The following is a 20,328-nucleotide window of genomic DNA, read 5'->3' as shown; positions in this document are numbered from 1 at the left end:
AGCCAAGCTGCAGTGCGGACCTCCCCGTCCACAGTTAACAGCCAGCGTATCGTCCTGTGACTATGACTGTCAACCTGACCCCATGTCCTTTTGTTGGTGACTTCAGACTTGTAGGAAAAGGCCTGACTCAGTCTCATCATAATCACAGGAAATAAGAGCAGGGATCAGCAGAGATGTCAGAGCAGCTTTAGGAATTTGAGGGTACATGACTGGCCCTGGGAGAGAGACATCTGCCATAGTAGCGCCTCTCAGGTTCTGTGGGACCCTCCACATGTGGGCAGGCCCAGGACAATGGGGAACGTTCAGTGCAAACTCCCTGCAAATTCCGACTGCAGCCCTGGAGGTGTAAGCAAGGGTTTGGGGACAGGAGACATTTGTGCTCTGTCTACCTGCGGGACAAGGAGGGGCAATATTTAGGAGAAAGGGAATGATGGTAAGTAAACTCTGACTAGGTGCATTAGAGTTTCGAGACAGCAAGAGTCCTAGCGGGCCAGATCCCGAGCAAAGCCCACTCCCCTGATCTACTAGATGCGAGCTTCCTCTGCAGATGTTGCATGTTGGTAAATTCCATAATGTTCGTACAGCTCTGCCATAATTACTACATGGTGCACACAGGTACAGGTAACCCAAAGTGTCCTCATAACACCATCTGGTCCATAGAGCTGGGCCAGATGTAATAATAGGAGAGTATTATTAATAGGAGGGTATTATCAGCATGGCCTGTTAGAATGAATGCGTCTACTACCATGCTCCAGAAAGACAAGCCCTGGAAGTCACCCCTGAAGATGAGCCAGCACTGACTCATCTGTCACCATGCCATGTTACTCACGTCACACAGTGAGAGGATGGAAGCTATCAAAGTCAAGAGATTGATGAAATGGGGCAGGAGCCTGGCTTGTTTTGGAACCTCTCTCCATAGGTCGTGGCACTTGGTCACACCATACCACACGAGAGCCCAATGCTGCCACCTAGTGGTGAAGTCTCAAGCCTTCTCTTTTTGTAGGTTTAAAGAAAAATGTGGCCCAGTATAGAAAGCTCACACAGGAAAAGTGAAATTTGGGCACTTTTGCGCCTGTGTACTCTTGTGTCATCACCACCAGCTCATTACTACACACAGCCCGGGCTGTTCAGAAAGTTCTCTAGTGTTACATCCCAGCCAGTGGTAGTTAGTTGTCATTCACAGTTTCGACCACAGTGACGGACTCTGCCTTTCTTGAACCTTACACCCATGGATGGTGACACGGACCCACATGCTCTCTTTTCTCTCCATTCCCCTCTCCTCTTTTAATCCTGTGTAGTGTCTCTTAGCCTCACAACTGGGGGATCCGTCCATGGCTGTGCCGTTTGCAGCCCTTGCTCCAACACAGCTAAGGTCTATGAGTCTTTCTGAGGCTGGGTGCTTCCGTTTCTGTAGGGATAGGAGAGTGGGTCATAGGGCATATAGTTCTTGATTTTCCAAAATGCTGTGGCTCAACACTCCTGTCAGTGGTGCATTAGAGCTGTTGACTCGGGCCCATACTTGCTGTCTTAAGTCTTCAATTGGAGCCATCTTGGTGTGCAGAGAGGTGTCTCATTATGGGAGGGTTTGGTGTTTTCTTTTTTTCTTCTGCCGCTTTTGAGATAAAGTCTCCTATACAGCCCAAGCTAGCTTTGAGTTCAAGATCCTCCTGGGATTATAGGAGCTGCCACCAAGGGTTCACTGTGGCTTTAACCTGCATTTCTAGAAAGCTCCAACACTTGGGTATGTATCTAGTCTGACTGGACAGCTGATTTGTATTGAATAAAGAGTCTGTTACAGATTGTTCCAAAGCCAGAAGAAGAAAAAGATATTCCAAAAGAAACTGAAGAAACAAAAACTCATGGTACAAGAATAAGTTCAGCATAAAATAAATGCAGATACAGTAAAGGTCTTCTGGTGGTCTTTATAAACAGATTGTCTTAGATTATCTGTTAAGCAGCCCTGTTTGATAAGCCCTGTTGGGAGAGATGTGCTTTTACATGCAGAAACTTTTTATTAATTAAGCAAGGAAACAGACCATTGACAACCACATGACTGTAAATATGACTGTTTGTAGGTTGATGTCAAGGCGATACATGATTGGACAGTAGAGAGTGGGCGGGAACAAAGTTTTGGTAAGGCAGAAGAGGAGAAAGTGGGAGATTCAAGATGGAGGCAGCATAGGAGGATAGTTCAGATCAAGGTGAACTAGATCAATTTTATCTTGTCTAGGTGGGTGGTTTATATCTTTATTAATTGGCAGTGAATTTATTATTTGGAGGTATTGTGGATTGAGAATTTAACCTATAAGTCTGTTTGATAAATTAGTGATTGTTGAGTCATGTTTTTATGGGACCATGGAGGACAGTGTGTGAAAGCAATGGCTGAGAGTCAGCTGGAGCATGCGGATCTGGTGTGGGACCTGTGGAATGAGATGTGTGTGTTGAAAGGCTTGGTAACTAACTGCCTAGGGGTACTACGCTTGGTTCTGCACTGAAGCAGCTCCTGGGTAAGAGCTCCTACGGAGTAAGACTGCTGGACTGGTAGCGACAGATTCCTCTTAATTTTTACCACAACAACTGTCTAGCTTTATTGAATTAGCATCTACTGAGGAACTCTTATGCAGAAGATTATAGCTTTAAAATCTAGTTTGTCCACAAACTATTAGATATATGGTAAGCTTGCCTTGGGAAAGGAATTCTTTACAATTTCTAATTAAGCTATAACATAGCTTAGGTTTGGTTCTGTCTTGCTTTACTTTTGCTTTTTGGAAAGGGCAGTATTTTTACGTGTGTCATTTGTTTTGTGTAGTCCTGTCTGTTCTCAAACTTGCTCTGTAGACAGGCTGGCCTTAAACTATATCCACCTGCCTCTACCTTCCAGTTGCTGGGATTAAAGGCCTGCATCACCACTACAAAAAAAAAAAAAAAAAAGAGTCTGTTCCATGTTTCTTTTTGAGGCGGGTCTCATGGAGCCTAGGACAGCTTTGAACTTGCTGTGTGCACGAAGATGACCTTGAACTTCTGATCCTCCTGCTACTGCCTCCTGACCTCATGTCCTTGCAGGTCCTGCGGTGGATGTCTCTCTCCCAGGTACCAGTAGTGTACCCTCAAATCTGAAAGCTGCTCAGACATCTCTACTGATCCCCGCTCTTTTATCCTGAGATTATGATGGGTTTCTAAGTAAGGCCTTTTCCTACAAGTCTGAAGTCACCCACAAGGACCTGGGGTCACGTTGATAGTCATGTTCAACCTGAGCGTTCGGGGTTACAGGCATGAACCACCACATTTAGTTCATGAGGTCCCAGAGAATGAACTCAGGGCTTCTAGTACAAGAGAGAAGCACTCTACGAACTCAGCATTTAATTTGGTTCATTTCTTTCCCCTAACTTATTGTAGCTAAGTCTGCAGCTTCTAAATTTGAACCTCCATTTGGACTTGTGGACAGTGGATCTGTCTTCAGTTCCTGGCTTCTATTTTAATCCTCTTCACAATGCTTTTTGAGAAACACAGCTCTTGAGTCAATTCGAAGCACCTTTGTCAACTTTCTTCCTATTAATTGTAGCCAATAATTTCCTGTGTTAGTTAATAAATATGAAGATACAACCAACCTCATTAGGAAGGAACTGTCTTTAGCACGACTCGTATGGGGGTGTGTGAGGACAACTCCTGAGAAGAAGGGAAAGCAGAGAGTGTGTGCCTCCTTTGATGGATTAAGTCGTGAGCATCCACTGACTAAAGCACTGTCCTAGCGTAAGACAGCTCAGTGGAACACAGCACACAGCCAGGAACAGAGAAGTGCATCAGAAGGACTCTCATGATAGCCACGAAGGGAAAGACTATGTAAGAGCCACACAAGATACAGCATAACGCACAGGCACTTGGAGTCACAGGAGGAGAAGAGAGAGAATTAAGGAGAGGCAATGCTTGTAGAAATATCAGCCAGAAATATCCCAGTCCAACTCTGGGAGAAAAAAAAAAGTCAACTCATAGTTAAAAGATGCCCCCCACACTTAAACAAAGATAAACACAAAGAAAAGTATCCCTAGAGACGTAATAAGCAAACCTCTAAAAACCAAACACAAACTCTTAAGGCATCCAGAGAAAAAGAGAAGAACCAAAATACCAGCCGAAAATTTCTAAACAAAACATCACAGGCCGGAAGACAACGGAGTAACGTCTCAACAGTGACAGCAGCATATGTCTGCAAACTGAGAACCCTATCCCGGAGGGGGAACAAAACGGGGGAAAGTTTTCTACCAGTAGACCATTGCTAGAGAATATATTAAGAGATTTTTTTTTTCTAAACCAAAACAACTGCTGATGTGCAAAAGATGAAAGTAACCGACTGTTTAAAGCAACAACAAACATGGCTCGGGCCTTTTCAGACAGAGGATCTGGAGAGAGGGCTCAGAGGTTAAGAGCACTGACTGCTCTTGGAAAGGGTTTAGTTCCCAACACCCACATTGGCTGATCGAGTAATTGGAACCGGAACTTTAAGTCCAGGGAATCAGTGGGCACCGATGCACCTGAATGCACAGTCATTCAGTCACAGACATACAGATACATATTTTCAGAAAAGAAAGATAGAAATGAATGACAAGAGTGTCAGGAACAGGCGGGAACAAGCCACCATGGCACGTCACACGCCTTCTTGTTCTGTCTGGGCAGCAGTGAAAATTCTAAAGATGAGTAACAAAACACAAAGAAGGTTTTGGATGCAGTGGCTCATGCTAGACCTGTCTCAAAAGTGAGATTGTAATGTTCAGGGTTGGCTTAAAAAATAAACAGAGTCCTGCTATCTCCCCCATGCTGGCCTCAGACTCAGTGCATAGCTTAATCCAGCCCGGAGCTCACGCTTTTCTGGCCTCAGCCTCCTGAGTGCTAGGATCACAGGCTAAGTCAACAGAAAAGAGGAAAAAAGAGAGAGGAAGGGAGGAAAGAGGAGAGGACGGGAGGAAAGAGGCAAGGAGTGGGGTGAAGAGAAAAGGAAAATGTTTGATATCAAAGGGAAGGAAAGAAGGACCAAAGGCTGAAAACATCTAGTATGGTATGGAAGGGGCGCCACAGACCCTTGAAATAAATACAAGTTGCCTTCCTGATTTTGGTTCCCCTAGGGTGCCTGGGTTGCTTCCAACCCCTGTTTTGTTGCTGGTGGTCACCTTAAGGGGTAGGAGACCAGAGGAGAGCAAGACAGAAGCAGCAGCAGCATGTGGGCCTTGGTGATGAGGGGTGACCAGCATCCAAGTCTGAAGGCCAGGGAGGCACCTCAGCCCACCCTCACTTATCACTCAGAGTCTTCCAGGCCCTGAGCAGCACAAACTTACCAGTGGGTGCAAATGAGCTCAAGTATGAAAAGACTCGAGTAGATACAAAATGAGGTGGCATCCACCAAAGACACACATTGGAGGTGTCATCTTTTCAACGGGTAACAGAAGATTTGGGTACCCCAAAAGCTGGTAGGCACCCAGGATACAAGGCAGGGGATCTAACATCAGAAGGCATCCCAGGACTCAGGAGGCATCCCAACCTCAAACTGGTCACCAGTTAGATAAGTACCCTAATGCCCAGACAGATGCCCATGTACCTGACAAGTATTCTAACATCAAGGCAAGTGCCTGCAACACCCAGATATGTGCTCTAGCACCCCGACATGCATCCCAGTGTGTGTGTGCCGTGACCCCTTCCGGTGCCAAGGCGACAAGGTGGCATCTTACTGAACCAGTAAGTAGTACTGCTGTATCAGGTCATTCCACTCCTCCTCAGACAAGGCCTCGGTGCTGGTCTCCAATACATCAATGTCTTCGTGCTCCAGCTGCCCCAGGTAGGCCTGGCACACCCTGCATGCTGTGTCTACAACCTGTCCTGGGAGGCTTGGTAACTTGAGGTCAGGATTGTCAGGATCTGGAACCCAAGCACACACACTGAGTGTAACCTCGACCAAGGGCGCAGAGATTGCTTTCTGTTCCCATCGCCTCTCCCCTGGGTGATGCCTCCCCTTCAGGAGCCTTGTCTGTCAGTCCCACTGTTCAGCGTCACTACTGCCATCAGGAGCTCGTGGTTCTGATAGACTCAGCTGTCACGATGGAGAGGAGATAGCATTTTTGAATGGTCATAAAAAGCAAGCTTTTTGTTCACACATTCTGTGACCAGACCTGTGTTGCTCTGACACCTGTGACCCTTCTGAGCTGCTATGATTGTTAATTCCCATCGCTACAGGGTTCCTTGGTAGGTCCTAGCACCCATCTCATCCTTCTCAACCCCACGACTCAGGAGCACTGTTGAGTCTCAGAGAGTACGGACTGAAAGCAGACTTCAATGTGGCCAATAGGCTGAGCCTCCGCCCTGGCTAGCTGTGTAGCCTGCAGGACTTCGGCATGCTTTAGGGACAGCCGGGGCCTTCAGGCACAGTGCCGGTAGAGGCATGGTACTGAGGACTGCTGTGATGAGCGCATGCTCACTGGGTATGCTACAAAGCAAGAGTGCTAAGTTTATGGAGCAGTTGCTGAGAGTACCAGGGGCATTTGAAATTCACAGAACATAAGCCATTTAAGAACGAATGTGGCACTTCCGGCTTCCCCATGCAAGATGTCAGTACTTTCTCTTGAGTAAAGAGCTGAGCTAAATGACCAACAACTCCCGATCTTCCAAAGAAGTGAGGTCAAAGACAAAACCAATTTCCCCCAAACTGGAGAGAGGTTGACAAATGTGGAGATGGAGACTCAGGGTTCAATGGAGTGGAAATCTTCACAGGAGCAGAAAAACCTGGCTGCGGGCATGCCCTCTGAAGGGGATGCCGTGAAGGGTGGAAGGGGAGAGGAGAAGGAAACAGTGGAAAGAGAGGGGAGATGAGATACAGACAGACAGAGAGACAGACAGAGAGACAGACAGACAGAGACACAGAGACAGGGAGATAGACAGAGAAAACAGTAATCACCATGACAGCTTTAATCAATCCCACCATATTGATAACCACCTTCCCTACCAAAGACGATACAACACCAATACACACACCAGTTAAAAGACACAGATTTACAGAGTAGATTAAACAAGATACAACTAACTTCTCTAAGAAACTCCCATGAAGTTGCACCCCAAACAGCAGGAGCAGGGGCTGTCTCTGATTCAGTTGCCTGCCTTTAGATCCCTTTCCCTGAACCGGGCTGCCTGGTCTAGCCACAATGGGAGAAGATGCACCTAGTCCTACTGCAATTTGATATGCCAAAGTGGGTTGATATCTACAGGAGCCCCCCCCCCCCCTTTTCTAAGGAGACAGAGGGACCGGGGTGGATAAAAAACCAAGGTATCTTCTGCTCAAATTTTCTGTTAGCCTAAAACTGTTCTAAAGGAAAAAAGAGAAGAAGGAGGAGGAGGAGAATAAGAACAAAAACAAGAAGAACACAAAAAGAAGATGAAGAAGATGACGACGACAAAGAAGAAGAAGAAGAAGAAGAAGAACAAGAACAAGAACAAGAAGAACAAGAAGAACAAGAAGAACAAGAAGAACAAGAAGAACAAGAAGAAGAAGAAGAAGAAGAAGAACAACAACAACAACAACAACAACAACAACAACAACAACAAGGAGGAGGAGGAGGAGAAACCCACAAATTTTACTAAAGCAGGCAACAACAACAGAAACCCTTAAACCCAGGAGACGGTTGTGTGTGCACACCACACGGTACTGTCATTACTATGGTCCTCTTCTGGTTGCTATATGGAGGGTCATAGCAATGGCCACTGGCTAGACACTGAGCCTGTGGGGCAGGATTTAGTGTGACCATGAAATCGTGGTGCCTGGTACTGATATGTCCTGCAAACAGGATGACCGAGATCTTAGGTGACTGTCAAAACAGAAGATAGGCCGGGAGAATCAGAGGTGGACCAGAAGAGGCATTGTCTCCTTCTCCATGCCTGTTGGACCACCAAAGCCACAGTGCCCAACCTGTCCATCAGCCGTAGACGCTCCACCTCACCAGCTAAAGACCTTTACGGTGGGCCAGAGACTACATACCCCATCAAGCATAAAAGCCCCGTCCCGTAGCTGTGTACCTTTCTTGGGGCTGGGGTTTCCATTCTTGGCCTCCTCCTTCTTACTCTTGCCCTTGACTTTGTTGCAGTAATTCTGGTGATGAACTACCCATTTGAGGATGCTGGCAGCCACTGTGCGCCGGAAATCATCTGGAAGGACACCAAGGCCTCGCTCCCACTGCCCACCCAGAGCAGAGAGGGAGCAGAGCATGCCATGTGGGCCTCCCTGCCTCCCTCACCAGGTGCTTCCCCGTTTATTGCTCACCCACCCGTCCACACCCAATCCCAACAGCTCCCCCCTTCCAGCCACTGCTCTCTGTTGTCACCGTCCCCAAAGTCCTCAGGGACCTGAGGGATATTGCCAGTATTCATCTTGCTACACTCCAAGGATCCTCTGAGGAATCTAAGGGGTCTCTCTGGACACCGTGGACCATCTAGAATGTAGCTCTCCTCTAGTGAGGGATCTTGCTTGAACTCAGCACACAGGCAGAACACCATAGCTGTGCATCCACAGCTGCCAATCTAGGCTCGAGGTGAGCCCACGCTCTAAACAGACGGATATCCGCACAGAGATCGGAAGCAGGTGGTACTGCTCTGTGTCACTGCTGCTGGAGGTCCGCCGTGGCCCCTCACAGCAGAGATCTCAATACTTAGCTCTACAGCTTCTGTCTGCCTCAGGTAGCTCCTCCTAAACTGCCAACATTGCCTATTGGACGTTTTCAGGTGGGCCCTTAGCAAATGGACCAGAGATGTAGTTCTGACCCTAGGAAGTGCGGTGCACCTCAGAAAGCCGTGGGTCACTCACCCAAGAATTCCTGCTTCTCGGTCTCCGTGCAAAGGCCGTAGCAGCGTGGGAAGAAGGTGTTTGGGTTGGCTTGGACGTACCAAGGCAGACTCCTCATGTTCAGGCAGAGTCCGATCTCCAGAGAGAACAGTGAGTGCATCAGGCACCTCAGTGGGCAGCCTCACATAAAGTGAATTCTAGTGGGGACCCATGTTTGACTCAGCCCGTGTTCCCTAGGAAGGGGCCTTCCATGGCATTGAGAGTACCCAGGGACAGAGGGAGAAACAGGGGTACAGGTGGGCATGTGGGATAGGAGGTGGGGGGGTCGTCCCTGCGAGAAGCATGTCTGTGACCACTCCCTCGGGTCCTCCCAGCTGAGATGGCCCACCCACTCAGACTGAGCCCAGGCCCTCCCATCCACCTTGGTCGTGAATGATGCTGTCTTCCCATAGTGATTTAGCATCTGGTCACAGGTCAGGCTGTGGTAGTCCACAACGTCCCTCTTGATAGTCCAGAGGAGGTATGGCATCTCGTTCTTTACCAACCTGGACTGGCAAGAAGAGCCGTCTATCAGCACCCAGCATCCGGGGCTCCGTTTCTTTGACATGCTGGGACATAGCTGAGAGTTGGTGGTGGGACAGAGACTGGGGTGATTCTGGCTGAAGGCTCTATCTCAGCTGAGGTGACCTGGCTCCTGAGGGCCACACATGTCGGTGTGAGGACAACCCAAACCACACAGGGTGCCTGCTACCCAGAAGCCAGCTGCTTTTCTCAGCTTGGGGCTGAAGGTGAATTTGAACTCTTCCCAGCCTGGTTATCTATGAGAGACTTAGAGCTGTGCTGTCTTCGGATTGGAGGTGACTGATGCTCTGAGATCCAGGAGTGTGGTCCAGAGGAAGCTTTCTCCCCAGAACCCCTAGGAGGCAGCTTTTCCCCACTGTAGAGCAGGGGAAAGGTTCAGGGTCCAGCATTTACAGAAAATAAATTAGACTAAGTGCACAGCTGGCTACAAAAATGGAATTAACTCCATTAACCTAATGTGTTTACTGACTGACCACCTGTGAGCTAATTCTCTGTCCATTTATTTGGCTGTTTGGTGATTTATGATGTACACAAACATTATGGATACCTGCTCTTCTAAATTAATTACATGTGTGGCCAAAACTTTTAACCTGTGACTAACCTTTTTGTCTTCTTAACAGAATAGGAGAGCTTCAGAGGAGCCAGGCTAGGGGTGACTGGGGTGTAACTGCTGTGTTACTGGAGACCCCATCTGATCACCGGCCAGGTCCCCTCTGCCTCCATCCTGTAATGGACCCCTCTCCCCACCACTCAGCCCCCCTTGGTCCATGGCCTCATAGACCTTTACTTGTGCTAGTCAGTGTAGAATGCAGGAGCTAGGAGCAGGAGGAAGGGAAGCCAGATGCCCCAAGGGACCGGTGTTCCATACAAGAGTCTCACTTCCGTCCAGTGTGCTCTGTCTTACTTTGAAAAGGCCACGGTACACCCCAATACCAGGCCACAGGGCCTACCATCACATCATGGATATCATCGAATCTCTCCAAGGCTATTTCTTGATTTTCTTTGGTCTCAGCACTTTTATCTACAAACAAAACACAAGAGAGACACTGCTGCCACCATATACAGGTTCCTCACCCGACTCCCTGTAGGGTTGGAGTCCCACTATGGACGGATGGCCACTTGACTGCCAAAAGCTCCAAGGGAGGTTCCCCCTGGGGCTGTGGCTCTGGAGGCCACATGTGCCATTCCCTCCAGCATCCTGTGTAGATTCTGCCTAGGCTGTGCTAGGTCAAGGCTGAGGGGATGCTGAAGACCAGGTGACCCTCGGGGTAGGAGGCTGTAGAGGCTTGAGGCATGAGTCTGGGGAGGAATCGCCTGAACTATGAGTACCTGAGGAATGGCCTTAGTGGGGGATGGGCCTGGAGGAAGAATGGCTAGGGTGGGATGTGGGCATGGGGACACATGTCCCCATGTGTGGCTGCCTCTGATGTTTGAGGTTGGGAGGGTGGTGGATACATGAGGACAGATGCCAGTGGGTGTGTAGAGTCAGCACAGCTAGGATGGGCTTTACCTTTACCTTCACCTTCAACATTCTGAAGAGCTTTGGGAAAGAAGTTGAACTTCTTCTCCACCCAGCCCTTTCTTCGCAACGTGGCCCGGATGACAGGGTAGTGTCCATAGATGGAGAAAATCTTCTTCTCCTGAAAACATCAGGGTTTTAACTGACGACCTCAGCAATAAGGGGGTTGAGGTGAGTTTCAAAGTAGGATGGACCAGACTGCACCACGGCAAGACAACACACTCTGCCCAGGGAGCACGGTAATACCCTCAGCATGGAGAAGAGTGGATGTGCCCATAGTTGCTACACTGTGTTTATTCATCATTGGGTTACAGAGGCAATTGCCTTTAAACACTCATTCATACACTCAGACACACAAAGGGGGCCAAAACACAACCGAGAAATCAGAACTTCCTGAGCAGCTGCAATCCAACTCAGGAATTTTGGATTTGGAAGACAGGCTGGACACACAGTTATGAAATGCCCGGGGGTCTAGGGAATGGCTGAAGATTCTTTTATAGAAAAGTGAGTGTCCTGCTAATTTTATGCCAATTGAACACAAGCTAGTCATTTGGGGAGAGGAACCTCAACTGTGAAAATGCCCCCACCAGATTGGTTGGTGCCTGTCATGGGGGCATTTCTTGATTAACAATAGATATAGGAGGGCCCAGCCCACCGTGGCAGGGCCACCCCTGGGCAGGGGTCGGGAGTTGTGTAAGAAAACAGGCTGAACAAACCATAGGAGTAAACCAGTGAGGAGTGAGCCTGTTTCATTATCTGCCTCCAGGTTCCTGCCTTGATCACAAGCCTATAACATGAGATAAACCCTTTCTTCTCTTAAGTTGTTTTTTGTACATGGTGTCTTTAACACACAACAAAAGAAACACTAAGACTAGAGAGTGTGTGCCTCCTGTTTGCAAAAGCTTCGAGTGCCCGAGTTCAAAATGGCAGAAAGAGAAAAACAGGTAACAGAGGAAGGGGCAGGGACAGTTCAAAAGCTGCTGGAGAATCCTGACTCATCACTTGGAGATGGTCAGCTGCCTGTGAATGAACAGGCAGGTGGCAGCTAGTGGGCGACCTGAACTGTACCGCCTCAGTCTTTTCAGCCCAGGGAAAGGTCAGGGAAGGAATGATCATCTATCACTGCTTGTCTCCAATGGGCTCATGGGCTTGAGGTATGCTCACCAGCATGGAGTGAGGGGCATCCGCAGGAAGGGTGTGAGCTAGCTCTCACCCAGTGAACAATTATAAAAGAGTGAGCCAAGTCCCCATCTCCCTCTGATCTCCTCTGTCAAATATTTTTTTCCTCCTACGAGCAGGCTTACAGTGATGCCATCTGTCGCAGTGTGACGGGGCCAAAAAGGGCAGGACTGCTCATGCTCTGACTTGCAGCCCCTAACACTAGGTGGCGAGTACATTTCTTTTCAAAGTAAAGTGAGGAGGCCTCGGGTATTTTATGTAGCCACAGACAAAACGCTAACATCCATGTGGACACCCCAAGCCACCGGAAGAAACTAGCCACAAGCAGGGTCAGGGACAGACAGGGTCCTCTGGGGTCAGGCAAGAGGAGTGGCTCAGAGCCACTGGAGTCCTCCTGCAGATGCAGGGACCCTGACGGGACACACATGCAGGACACTGTCCCTGGACTCTAACCAACAAGGTGTCGGGACATGCCAAAACCACTGGCCTCATCCCAAAACTGTGACAGAATTTTGCAGATGTCACTGAGGCTCTAAGTCAATGGGCTCTGATGGATACACAGTCGATCTTCTGGGGGGGGGCAAACTCATCAGGGTGCCACTAACAGAGGCTTGAAGCTCAGACTATCCACGCAGAGGAGGGATTCATCTGACTCCCAAACAGCTTGGAAGAAGAGATGCTTAGGAAGCCGGACACAAGACATAAGTGAGAGCTTGGTCAGAGCCAAGACTTTGTCACAAAGACACAGACAAGCCAAGTTCAGAACCCATTATACAAACATGAACAAAGACAAGCTGAGCCCAGGTCCCAACTCCGAGATCCCAGACACTGTGGTGATGTTTTCTATAGGTAAACTTGTGTTGCCAGGTAACAGACACATAACTTTGTCCCGCTGGAAGATCTGACCCTATCCAGGAGAATACTCAGAAGATACCTGGAACTAAGTTCTGGTGCCCACAGGATATCAGGGGCCAGAGGGTTCCACCAAACTGCTGTTCAATGGGGAAGTCATCTGAATGCCCACCACCCACAACATGGCTATACACGTTCAAAGGTTACGAGAGGAGCTGGGTTTAGGGGCTACGTGGGAGATTCAGACAAATTCAAAAGCAATACTGGCACCATCTCTATAGGGGAGGAAACCACCCAGTCAGGCTAGTACCCAAAACAGCACCCCACCTAGGAGTCCGGAAACACAATTTACCTTGACAGCTTTTTCTGTTAACTGTCTTGCTATTTTATATCTGTCTAATTTGGGGGAAGAAGACAAATCTTGGGGAATTCCTTGTTTTAACTCTGCAAAAAAAAAAAAAAGAAAGAAAGAAAGAAAGAAACAGACATCAAGGCAAAGGAAAGGGCACTGTTGCTCAGAACAGTCACTCGAGCCTGACAGCAGACTCATGTGGAGGCCTCTTGTCCACCTACCTCTGCCTACTCCCTGTGTAGGCCTCAGCCTTCTTTGCCCTTACTACCTTTTGTGAGCCTTTGACACACCATCCTCCCATCCCCCCAGACCACTCTGGCATTGCTTAGTCTCTGTTTGTTTTTGAGACAGGTTCCCTCTGCCATCACCCAGCTGTCCTAGAAGTCACTCAGTAGACCAGGCTGGCCTCGAACTCAGAGATCCACCTGCTTCTGCGTCCTGGGTGCTGAGATTGAAGGCAATGCACCACCATGCCTGGCCTGCACTGGGTAGGCTTGGTTCTCTATGTCTCTAATGTGTGGTGAGAGGAATTTCAGACCCCCATTATTTCCACCCGAGTCCTTAGCTTTTATTCAGTAGCCGTCCTCTCTCCTGCCTTGAGGAAGTCCTCCAGTGTCTCCTTCATTCTGGGATGCCCTCCCTGACACCAGCTTCTCTCTCAGCAACCTGTTGATGCCAGTTGTTCCCATAGGCACAGACTAAACACTGCAGTGTCCCTGGCCTCCTCCTTTGCCTTTCTCCCACCTGCTGGGTCCCCACAGGCCATACCTGCAGCACACACTGAGGCTTTCATGCACGGGCCTTTGGCTGACCAGCATTCTCCTCCTCTTACCCCCAACAGCTTCCCCTTCTCTCCCCAAGCCCTAAATGTGGACTCATCACAGCTGCTGCTTCCTTGAAAGGTACAGAGCTCTCCAAACTACCGGACTCACAATGCTCCTGGGCCTGCCAGGTCCTGGATACCCAGGGAGCTTCTATCCAACCCTGCCCACCTGCTCTTCCTGTGACTCTCTTCACTGAGTCCACTCTAGTCCCTAACTGCGGTGTGACAAGAGGCTCAGGATTTATTCTGAAGCATGTGAAAGCCACACAAAGCTTCTAACAGAACACACAGGAGGAAACCATCACGGCCTCACCTAGGGAAACATTCTCAGATGGCACCCCCACACAAATAAAAGTGGGAACTGGTACATTTGGAACTGTTGAGATTAAAATGCTCTGGGACTGGGGCTCTAGTATAATTGGCATAGTGGGTGGTGCTTTGAATGAAAATGCCCCTCCCCATAGGCTCACAGGGAGTTATACTATTAGGAGGTGTGTCCTCGTTGGAGTAGGTGTGTTCTTGTTGGAGGAAGTGTGTCACTCGGGGGGGGGGGGTGGAGTGGGGGGGGGGGTTGAGATGTCAAAAGCCCAAGCCAGGCATAGTGCTAGCCTCTCTTGTCTGCCGGTCCAGATGTAGAACTCTCAGCTACCTCTCCAGTTCCATGTCTGCCTGCATACAGCTATGCTTCCCACTGGGATGGCAATAGATTAAACCTCTGAACTACGAGCCAGCTCTGACTGATATTTTTCTTTATAAGAGTTGAGTGGTCATTGTGTCTCTTCCCAGCAACACAACTCTAAGACAGTGCTTCCCCTGCAAGCAGAAGAACATGGGTCCCAATCGCCAGCTCTGGCGTATAAAGCTACACATGGTGTCTGTGTAGTTCCAGCACTGGGAAGGTGGAGACAGGAGGATCCTTGGGGTTTGCTGGCCAGCCTGTCTAGCCTACCAGTGGGCCCCAAGTCCCAGGGAGAGACCCTGTTTTAATACAAGGCAGATGGCTCCTGAGGATTGATAGATACCCAAGGTTGACCTCTGGTCTTCGAATACACACACACACACACACACACACACAAGTGCACATGCATACAAATGTGTACACAGATGTACACAGCATGCACAACGATTATGTCTGCTTCATTAAGAAAATGAAAAGCCAAACCATAGACTTGGAACAATATTTACAGATACACTTCTTGGGACATGAAAAGATGTGGACTGAAGGATTTCATTTAGACAAGCCCAGGCTAGAGCTAACAGACGTCCTCTATAAAGATGGGGACAAGAATAGGGAATAGGGGTGCATAGGATGGTGTAGGGTGCATAGAAAGGTATAGAGTATATAGGAAGGTATAAGGATACATAGGAAGGTATGGGGTGCATAAGAAGGTATAGTGGTTTGTGAAAGATGTAGGGGTGCATAGGAATGTGTAGGGTGCATAGGAAGGTGTAGTGGTTCATAGAAGATGTAGGGGTGCATAGGAAGGTGTAAGGGTACATAGTAAGGTGTAGGGGTGTATAGGAAAATGTGCAAGGAAAGCATATCAGTAAAGATTCTCAAATAATAATGCCTCAAAAGGCACGGAACAGAGGTTACCAAACAAAGAGAAATCCTTAAGTCTATAGTCAGAGTTATCGCTTGGCTTTCAGTAATGGATGGATGAACAAGAAGGTCGGCTGGACAGCTGTGAGCAGCAGACTCACTCTGTCTGATGCTAACACATTCATTATTATTCTAGAATAGTTATTGGTCTTAAAGAAACTGTAGGCCAATTCCAAAGCATTTAAGAGTCATTAAAAACACTTCTAAAAAAGAGCCATTAAGTCAGAAATCAATATAATATCAAAATAACAGAAAACTCCTGAATATGTGTAGATCAGCAAGTGTACTTCTAAATGATCTATGGATCAAAAAAAAATATCAAGATGTAATTTTTCTTTATCTGTTTAACCAAAGACAACTAGAACACCAAAATCTCAAATCTGGGGTGATATAGTTAAATCTATGACTATAAAGAAATTTCCAGACATAATTGCACCTATCAGAAAACCATAAAGGCTGAGCTGAACATGGTGACAGACACCTTTAGTCCCAGCACTTGAGAATCAGAGGCAGGGGGATCTCCGGGTTTGAGGTGAGCCAGGGCTACACAGAGAATCCCTGTCTTGAAAATTAAAAGAGAAAACAATAAAGGCTAAAAACATCGATTCAAAGCTGAGTGTGATGTCACATGCCTGTAATCCCAACATTTGGGAGTTGGAATGGCTGAAAAAATATGGAGTTGACATGCAACCTTGGCTACAGGAATTCCAGGACAGGTGAGATGTATAAGAGACATTATCTCAAGAAACCAAGTCTAAACAAACAAACAAAACAAAACAAACAAACAAACAAAAAGCCAATGATTTAAGCATATATCTCAGCAAGCTGGAAAGAACATGGTAAACTCAAACTATTAGAGAAAAGGAGACAGACATTAACAAAATATTTTCTTCTTTTTAAAAATAATTTATTTGTTTTTTATGCACATTGGTGTTCTGCTTGCATATATGTCTTTATAAGGGCATCAGATTCCCCCTGGAACTGGAATTACCCAGCTGTGAGCTACCATGTGGGTCCTGGGAGTTGAACCCTGGGTCCTTTGGAAGAACAGCCAGTGCTCTTAACTACTGAGCCATCTCCCTAGCCCATAAAACATCTCCAACACGGTAAATCAGATTGATCAAGCCAAAAGTTTAAAACTAGTAAAATTAATAACTCATTGGTGAGATTTATTGATTAGAAAGATGAAGTGGGTGGAGAGATAGCTCAGTGGTTAAGAACACATGCTGTTCTTTGAGAGGACCCAAGTTCGGTTCTCAGCACCCATGCTAGGTGGTTCATGACTTCCTGACATGTCAGTGTCTCTGGCCTCTGCTGGGACCTGCATTCATAAACAAAAAGTAACAACAGGACAAGAGAACTCCTTAGATACTTAAAAACTAAGAGCTGTGAATTAAAGTTTCTAGAAGGCAGAGAGAAGAGAGATATTGTACTTGTGTTAAATATTCTACAAGGCTAAATGACTAAATATGGAGTGTAATTATCCTGGGCTATTTTTAGTATTAATGGGGATGCTATTTGTTGCCTATGTGGGTCTGACCTAACATCCTTGAGATTATCAAGGCTCTAAAATGTGTTCTTAGCAGACCACTATTCTCCATCAATCTAAATCTAAAAATGTCATCAGGTGTCATTTGAAACCCGCGTCAGTTTTCCTCTCACACATGGCCCAACTAATGAATTTTTCAAACGCCTCAACTAACGAGTTTGTTTTGTAACTAGCCATATTTCATGCAACATTGTTCCATAGTTGAACATGGAATTTGAGTTAATCTAAATCTATATCCCTGTCCATGGTCACTCACATTCGGCTCCAGAATAAACTCTCTTGTCCCTTGGGATGAGAGATGTGTTTCTGTACTGTGGGAACTATGAACTTCACAGTAACAAACTTGAAATCTAGATAAAACAACCAAATGCCTTGGAAAATACAAAGAGAAGATCAAAAGAGTATGCTAATTTGAAACTCTCACATTAGAACAGTCCAAGCCTGATGCATGGAGGAAGATTCTGTCCATCCTTCATCCTAAGCAACACTTACTAGAAGGAGAGACAAGCCCATGACCTGCCATATCTGTGGTGCCTACAAGATCAAGCCCAAGACCTGAGCAAACTCTGGCTACATGTAAAGAAGCTGTTACCACCTTGGGGCCTCCTGTGGCTGGACTTGAAAGTCAACCTTGCCATGAACCACATAAAGAGAAGGAAGTTATACTACAGATAAAGAGACATTGATACAGAAACATCAGTGATGAAATTCCTCTTTCATTCAGGCTTAGCAGACACAGTGGACCATTAATGAAATCCCAATGGCTAGTTCTCCATAAGTATAGACACATTGTTACCGGGGGCTGGTGAGGTTCCTCCAGGGCTAAGAATGTTTGCTACTCTTACAGTGTTCATTTTCAGTATATATTATCCTGTGACTCACAACTGCCTGTAACTCTCCTTCCAAAACCCCCTTCTTGCCTCTGCCAACTGCATTCATGTCCACACACTCCTACATAAACACACACATATGCACATAATTTTTAAAATTCAAAGAAAAACCATTACTATAAATAAAATTCCATTCAGGATTAAATCTCTCTATTCCATGGCAAACACAGAACCTGGCTCCAATCCTGGTGTTTTGGTTTCTTTTTTTCGTTACTTTTCCTGTCACTATGGTAAAATATCCCAACCAAAAAAAAAAAAAAAAAAAAAAAAAAAAAAAAAAAAAAAAGTGTTTCTTTTCACTCACACTTCCAGGGTATTAGACCATCATGGTGAGCTGACCACATTACATGTGACGTCAAGCAGAGAGTGAAAAATGCTGGCTTTCATCTATCTAAGCTTTCTCCTTTTACTATATAGTTCAGGATGTCTTCGTAGGGAATGACACTGCCCATTCTTCCCGTGTGTCTTCCCATACCAGTTAACCTAAGGCTAACTGACACTCCCTCAGAAGAATGCCCAAACTAAATATTCCCCAAGCTTGAAGACTTGCCTCCTAGGTGACTTCAGGTCATGTCAAGATGACAACTGATACTAACCACTAGTTTCCAGTTGTCACACTTCTCCCCTACAGAAAGGACAAAGTCACTCACTGGAGGAATGGGGTCAGGGTTTTCCAATATCTTGGGAACATTTAAAGATCAGAATAGAGATTGAGGAAATGTACCTGTCACCCAGCCCGAGGACTGGGATTTGGAGCCCCATTATCCATGTAAAAAGCTCGGTTTGGCCATGCATATCTGTAATCCTGACTGTGATGGGTGGAAACAGACATGTTTGGAACTTGCTTGTTAGCTAATCGCCAGTCTAGCCAATCAGTGATTTCTAGATTCACCAAGCGCCCTGGTCACAAAGATAAAAGGAGAATGAGAGATACTCATGCTCATAAGACTTTCTCCCAATCCCAGGAAAAGATAAGGTAGTGAATGATGTGGAAGTCACACAACACCAACCTCTGGCCTTAATACACACACATGTGCACGTACATACTCACAATACACATATGCACACACAAAAGTCCCAAAAGAATCTTCGGACACACTAGTAAAACTAATGATTTCTTTAAAAGACTACCAGGATACAGCAAAAAGACCCAGAGGCAGTCTGAAGATGATAACCCACCCACTGGAGCATCCCAACATGTAACACACACACACACACACACACACACACACACACACACACACACACGCCTGTTAGTTTTTGTCAACTTGACACAAACTAGAGTCACTTGGGGAGAGGGAACCTCAACTCTCAGATTGGCCTGTAGACAATTGGTCTGTGGCATTTTCTAAGTGCTTTAACAAAGATTTATGTATGCAGTGCCAATAGAAGCCAGAAGATGGCTTTTATTCCCCCCAAAGCTGGAGTTAAAAATGGTTGTTAGCTGCCAGATAGGTGCTAGACATCGAACCTGGGTCCTTTAGAAGAGTAGCTATTACTTTTAACTACTGAGACTTTTCTCTATGTGAGGCATTTTCCAGGATGATACATTATGTGGGAGGGGCTAAGTCCATTCTGTGGTGCCAACTGTGGTTAGCAGGTCTTGGGCTGTGTAAGAAAAGCAAGCTGGGCAAGCCATGGGAAGTAAGTCAGTAGGCAGAACCCCTCCATGGTCTCTTACTTTAGATCCTGACTTTAGGCTGTTACCTTGAGTTCTTCCCCTGGCTGTCCTGGCCAGTGGACTGTAAGGTTACAATTCAAGTTACTGTTTGCCAAGTATTTTATCCGTGATATAAAACAAACTAAGGCAGAAATTTGTACCAGAGATGTGGGGGTGTTACTGTTCGACCTGACCGTGTAGTTTTTGGGGGTGGAGGATTATGGGATGTTGGGATGCAAGTGTTCAGGGTTTATTGATCTACGTGTCAACTTTAAAGAGAAGGCTAAGAGTACAGACAACATAGGCCTGGCTTGTGAAGGTTCAAAGGGAAGCAAAGTCTATCAGAGATGTTCCTGTGACTTTTTTTATTTTTTGAGATAAGATCTCTCTACCTAGCCTTGGCTGTTTTGGGACTCACTATGTAGACCAGGCTGGTCTTAAACGTACAGAAATCTTTCTCAGCTTTGCAAATGCTGAAATTAATGCAAGTTCTACCATTCTTAAGTCAGC

At 46.7% G+C, this 20,328-nt stretch overlaps 1 protein-coding gene across 1 annotated transcript in view; it reads right to left on the bottom strand.

Annotated features, from left to right (window-relative positions):
- The window catches only part of TTLL8 (tubulin tyrosine ligase like 8), a gene marked incomplete at both ends in the record, with an annotated part of 31,836 nt that overhangs the window by 5,903 nt on the left and 5,605 nt on the right, over positions 1 to 20,328 (bottom strand). The window contains 7 exons of the mRNA XM_080939227.1: positions 5,715 to 5,901; positions 8,047 to 8,175; positions 8,831 to 8,945; positions 9,231 to 9,359; positions 10,342 to 10,412; positions 10,908 to 11,031; positions 13,294 to 13,385. Of these exons, the coding sequence (XP_080795353.1) occupies positions 5,715 to 5,901; positions 8,047 to 8,175; positions 8,831 to 8,945; positions 9,231 to 9,359; positions 10,342 to 10,412; positions 10,908 to 11,031; positions 13,294 to 13,385 (847 nt within the window). The remainder of the gene's footprint in view (positions 1 to 5,714; positions 5,902 to 8,046; positions 8,176 to 8,830; positions 8,946 to 9,230; positions 9,360 to 10,341; positions 10,413 to 10,907; positions 11,032 to 13,293; positions 13,386 to 20,328) is intronic.

The sequence above is a fragment of the Micromys minutus genome (assembly GCF_963924665.1).
Source record: "Micromys minutus genome assembly, chromosome: 27".
In the NCBI taxonomy this organism is placed as follows: domain Eukaryota; kingdom Metazoa; phylum Chordata; class Mammalia; order Rodentia; family Muridae; genus Micromys; species Micromys minutus.
The sequence above is the reverse complement of the archived record's forward strand: the minus strand, read 5'-3'. Positions and strand labels throughout refer to the sequence as shown.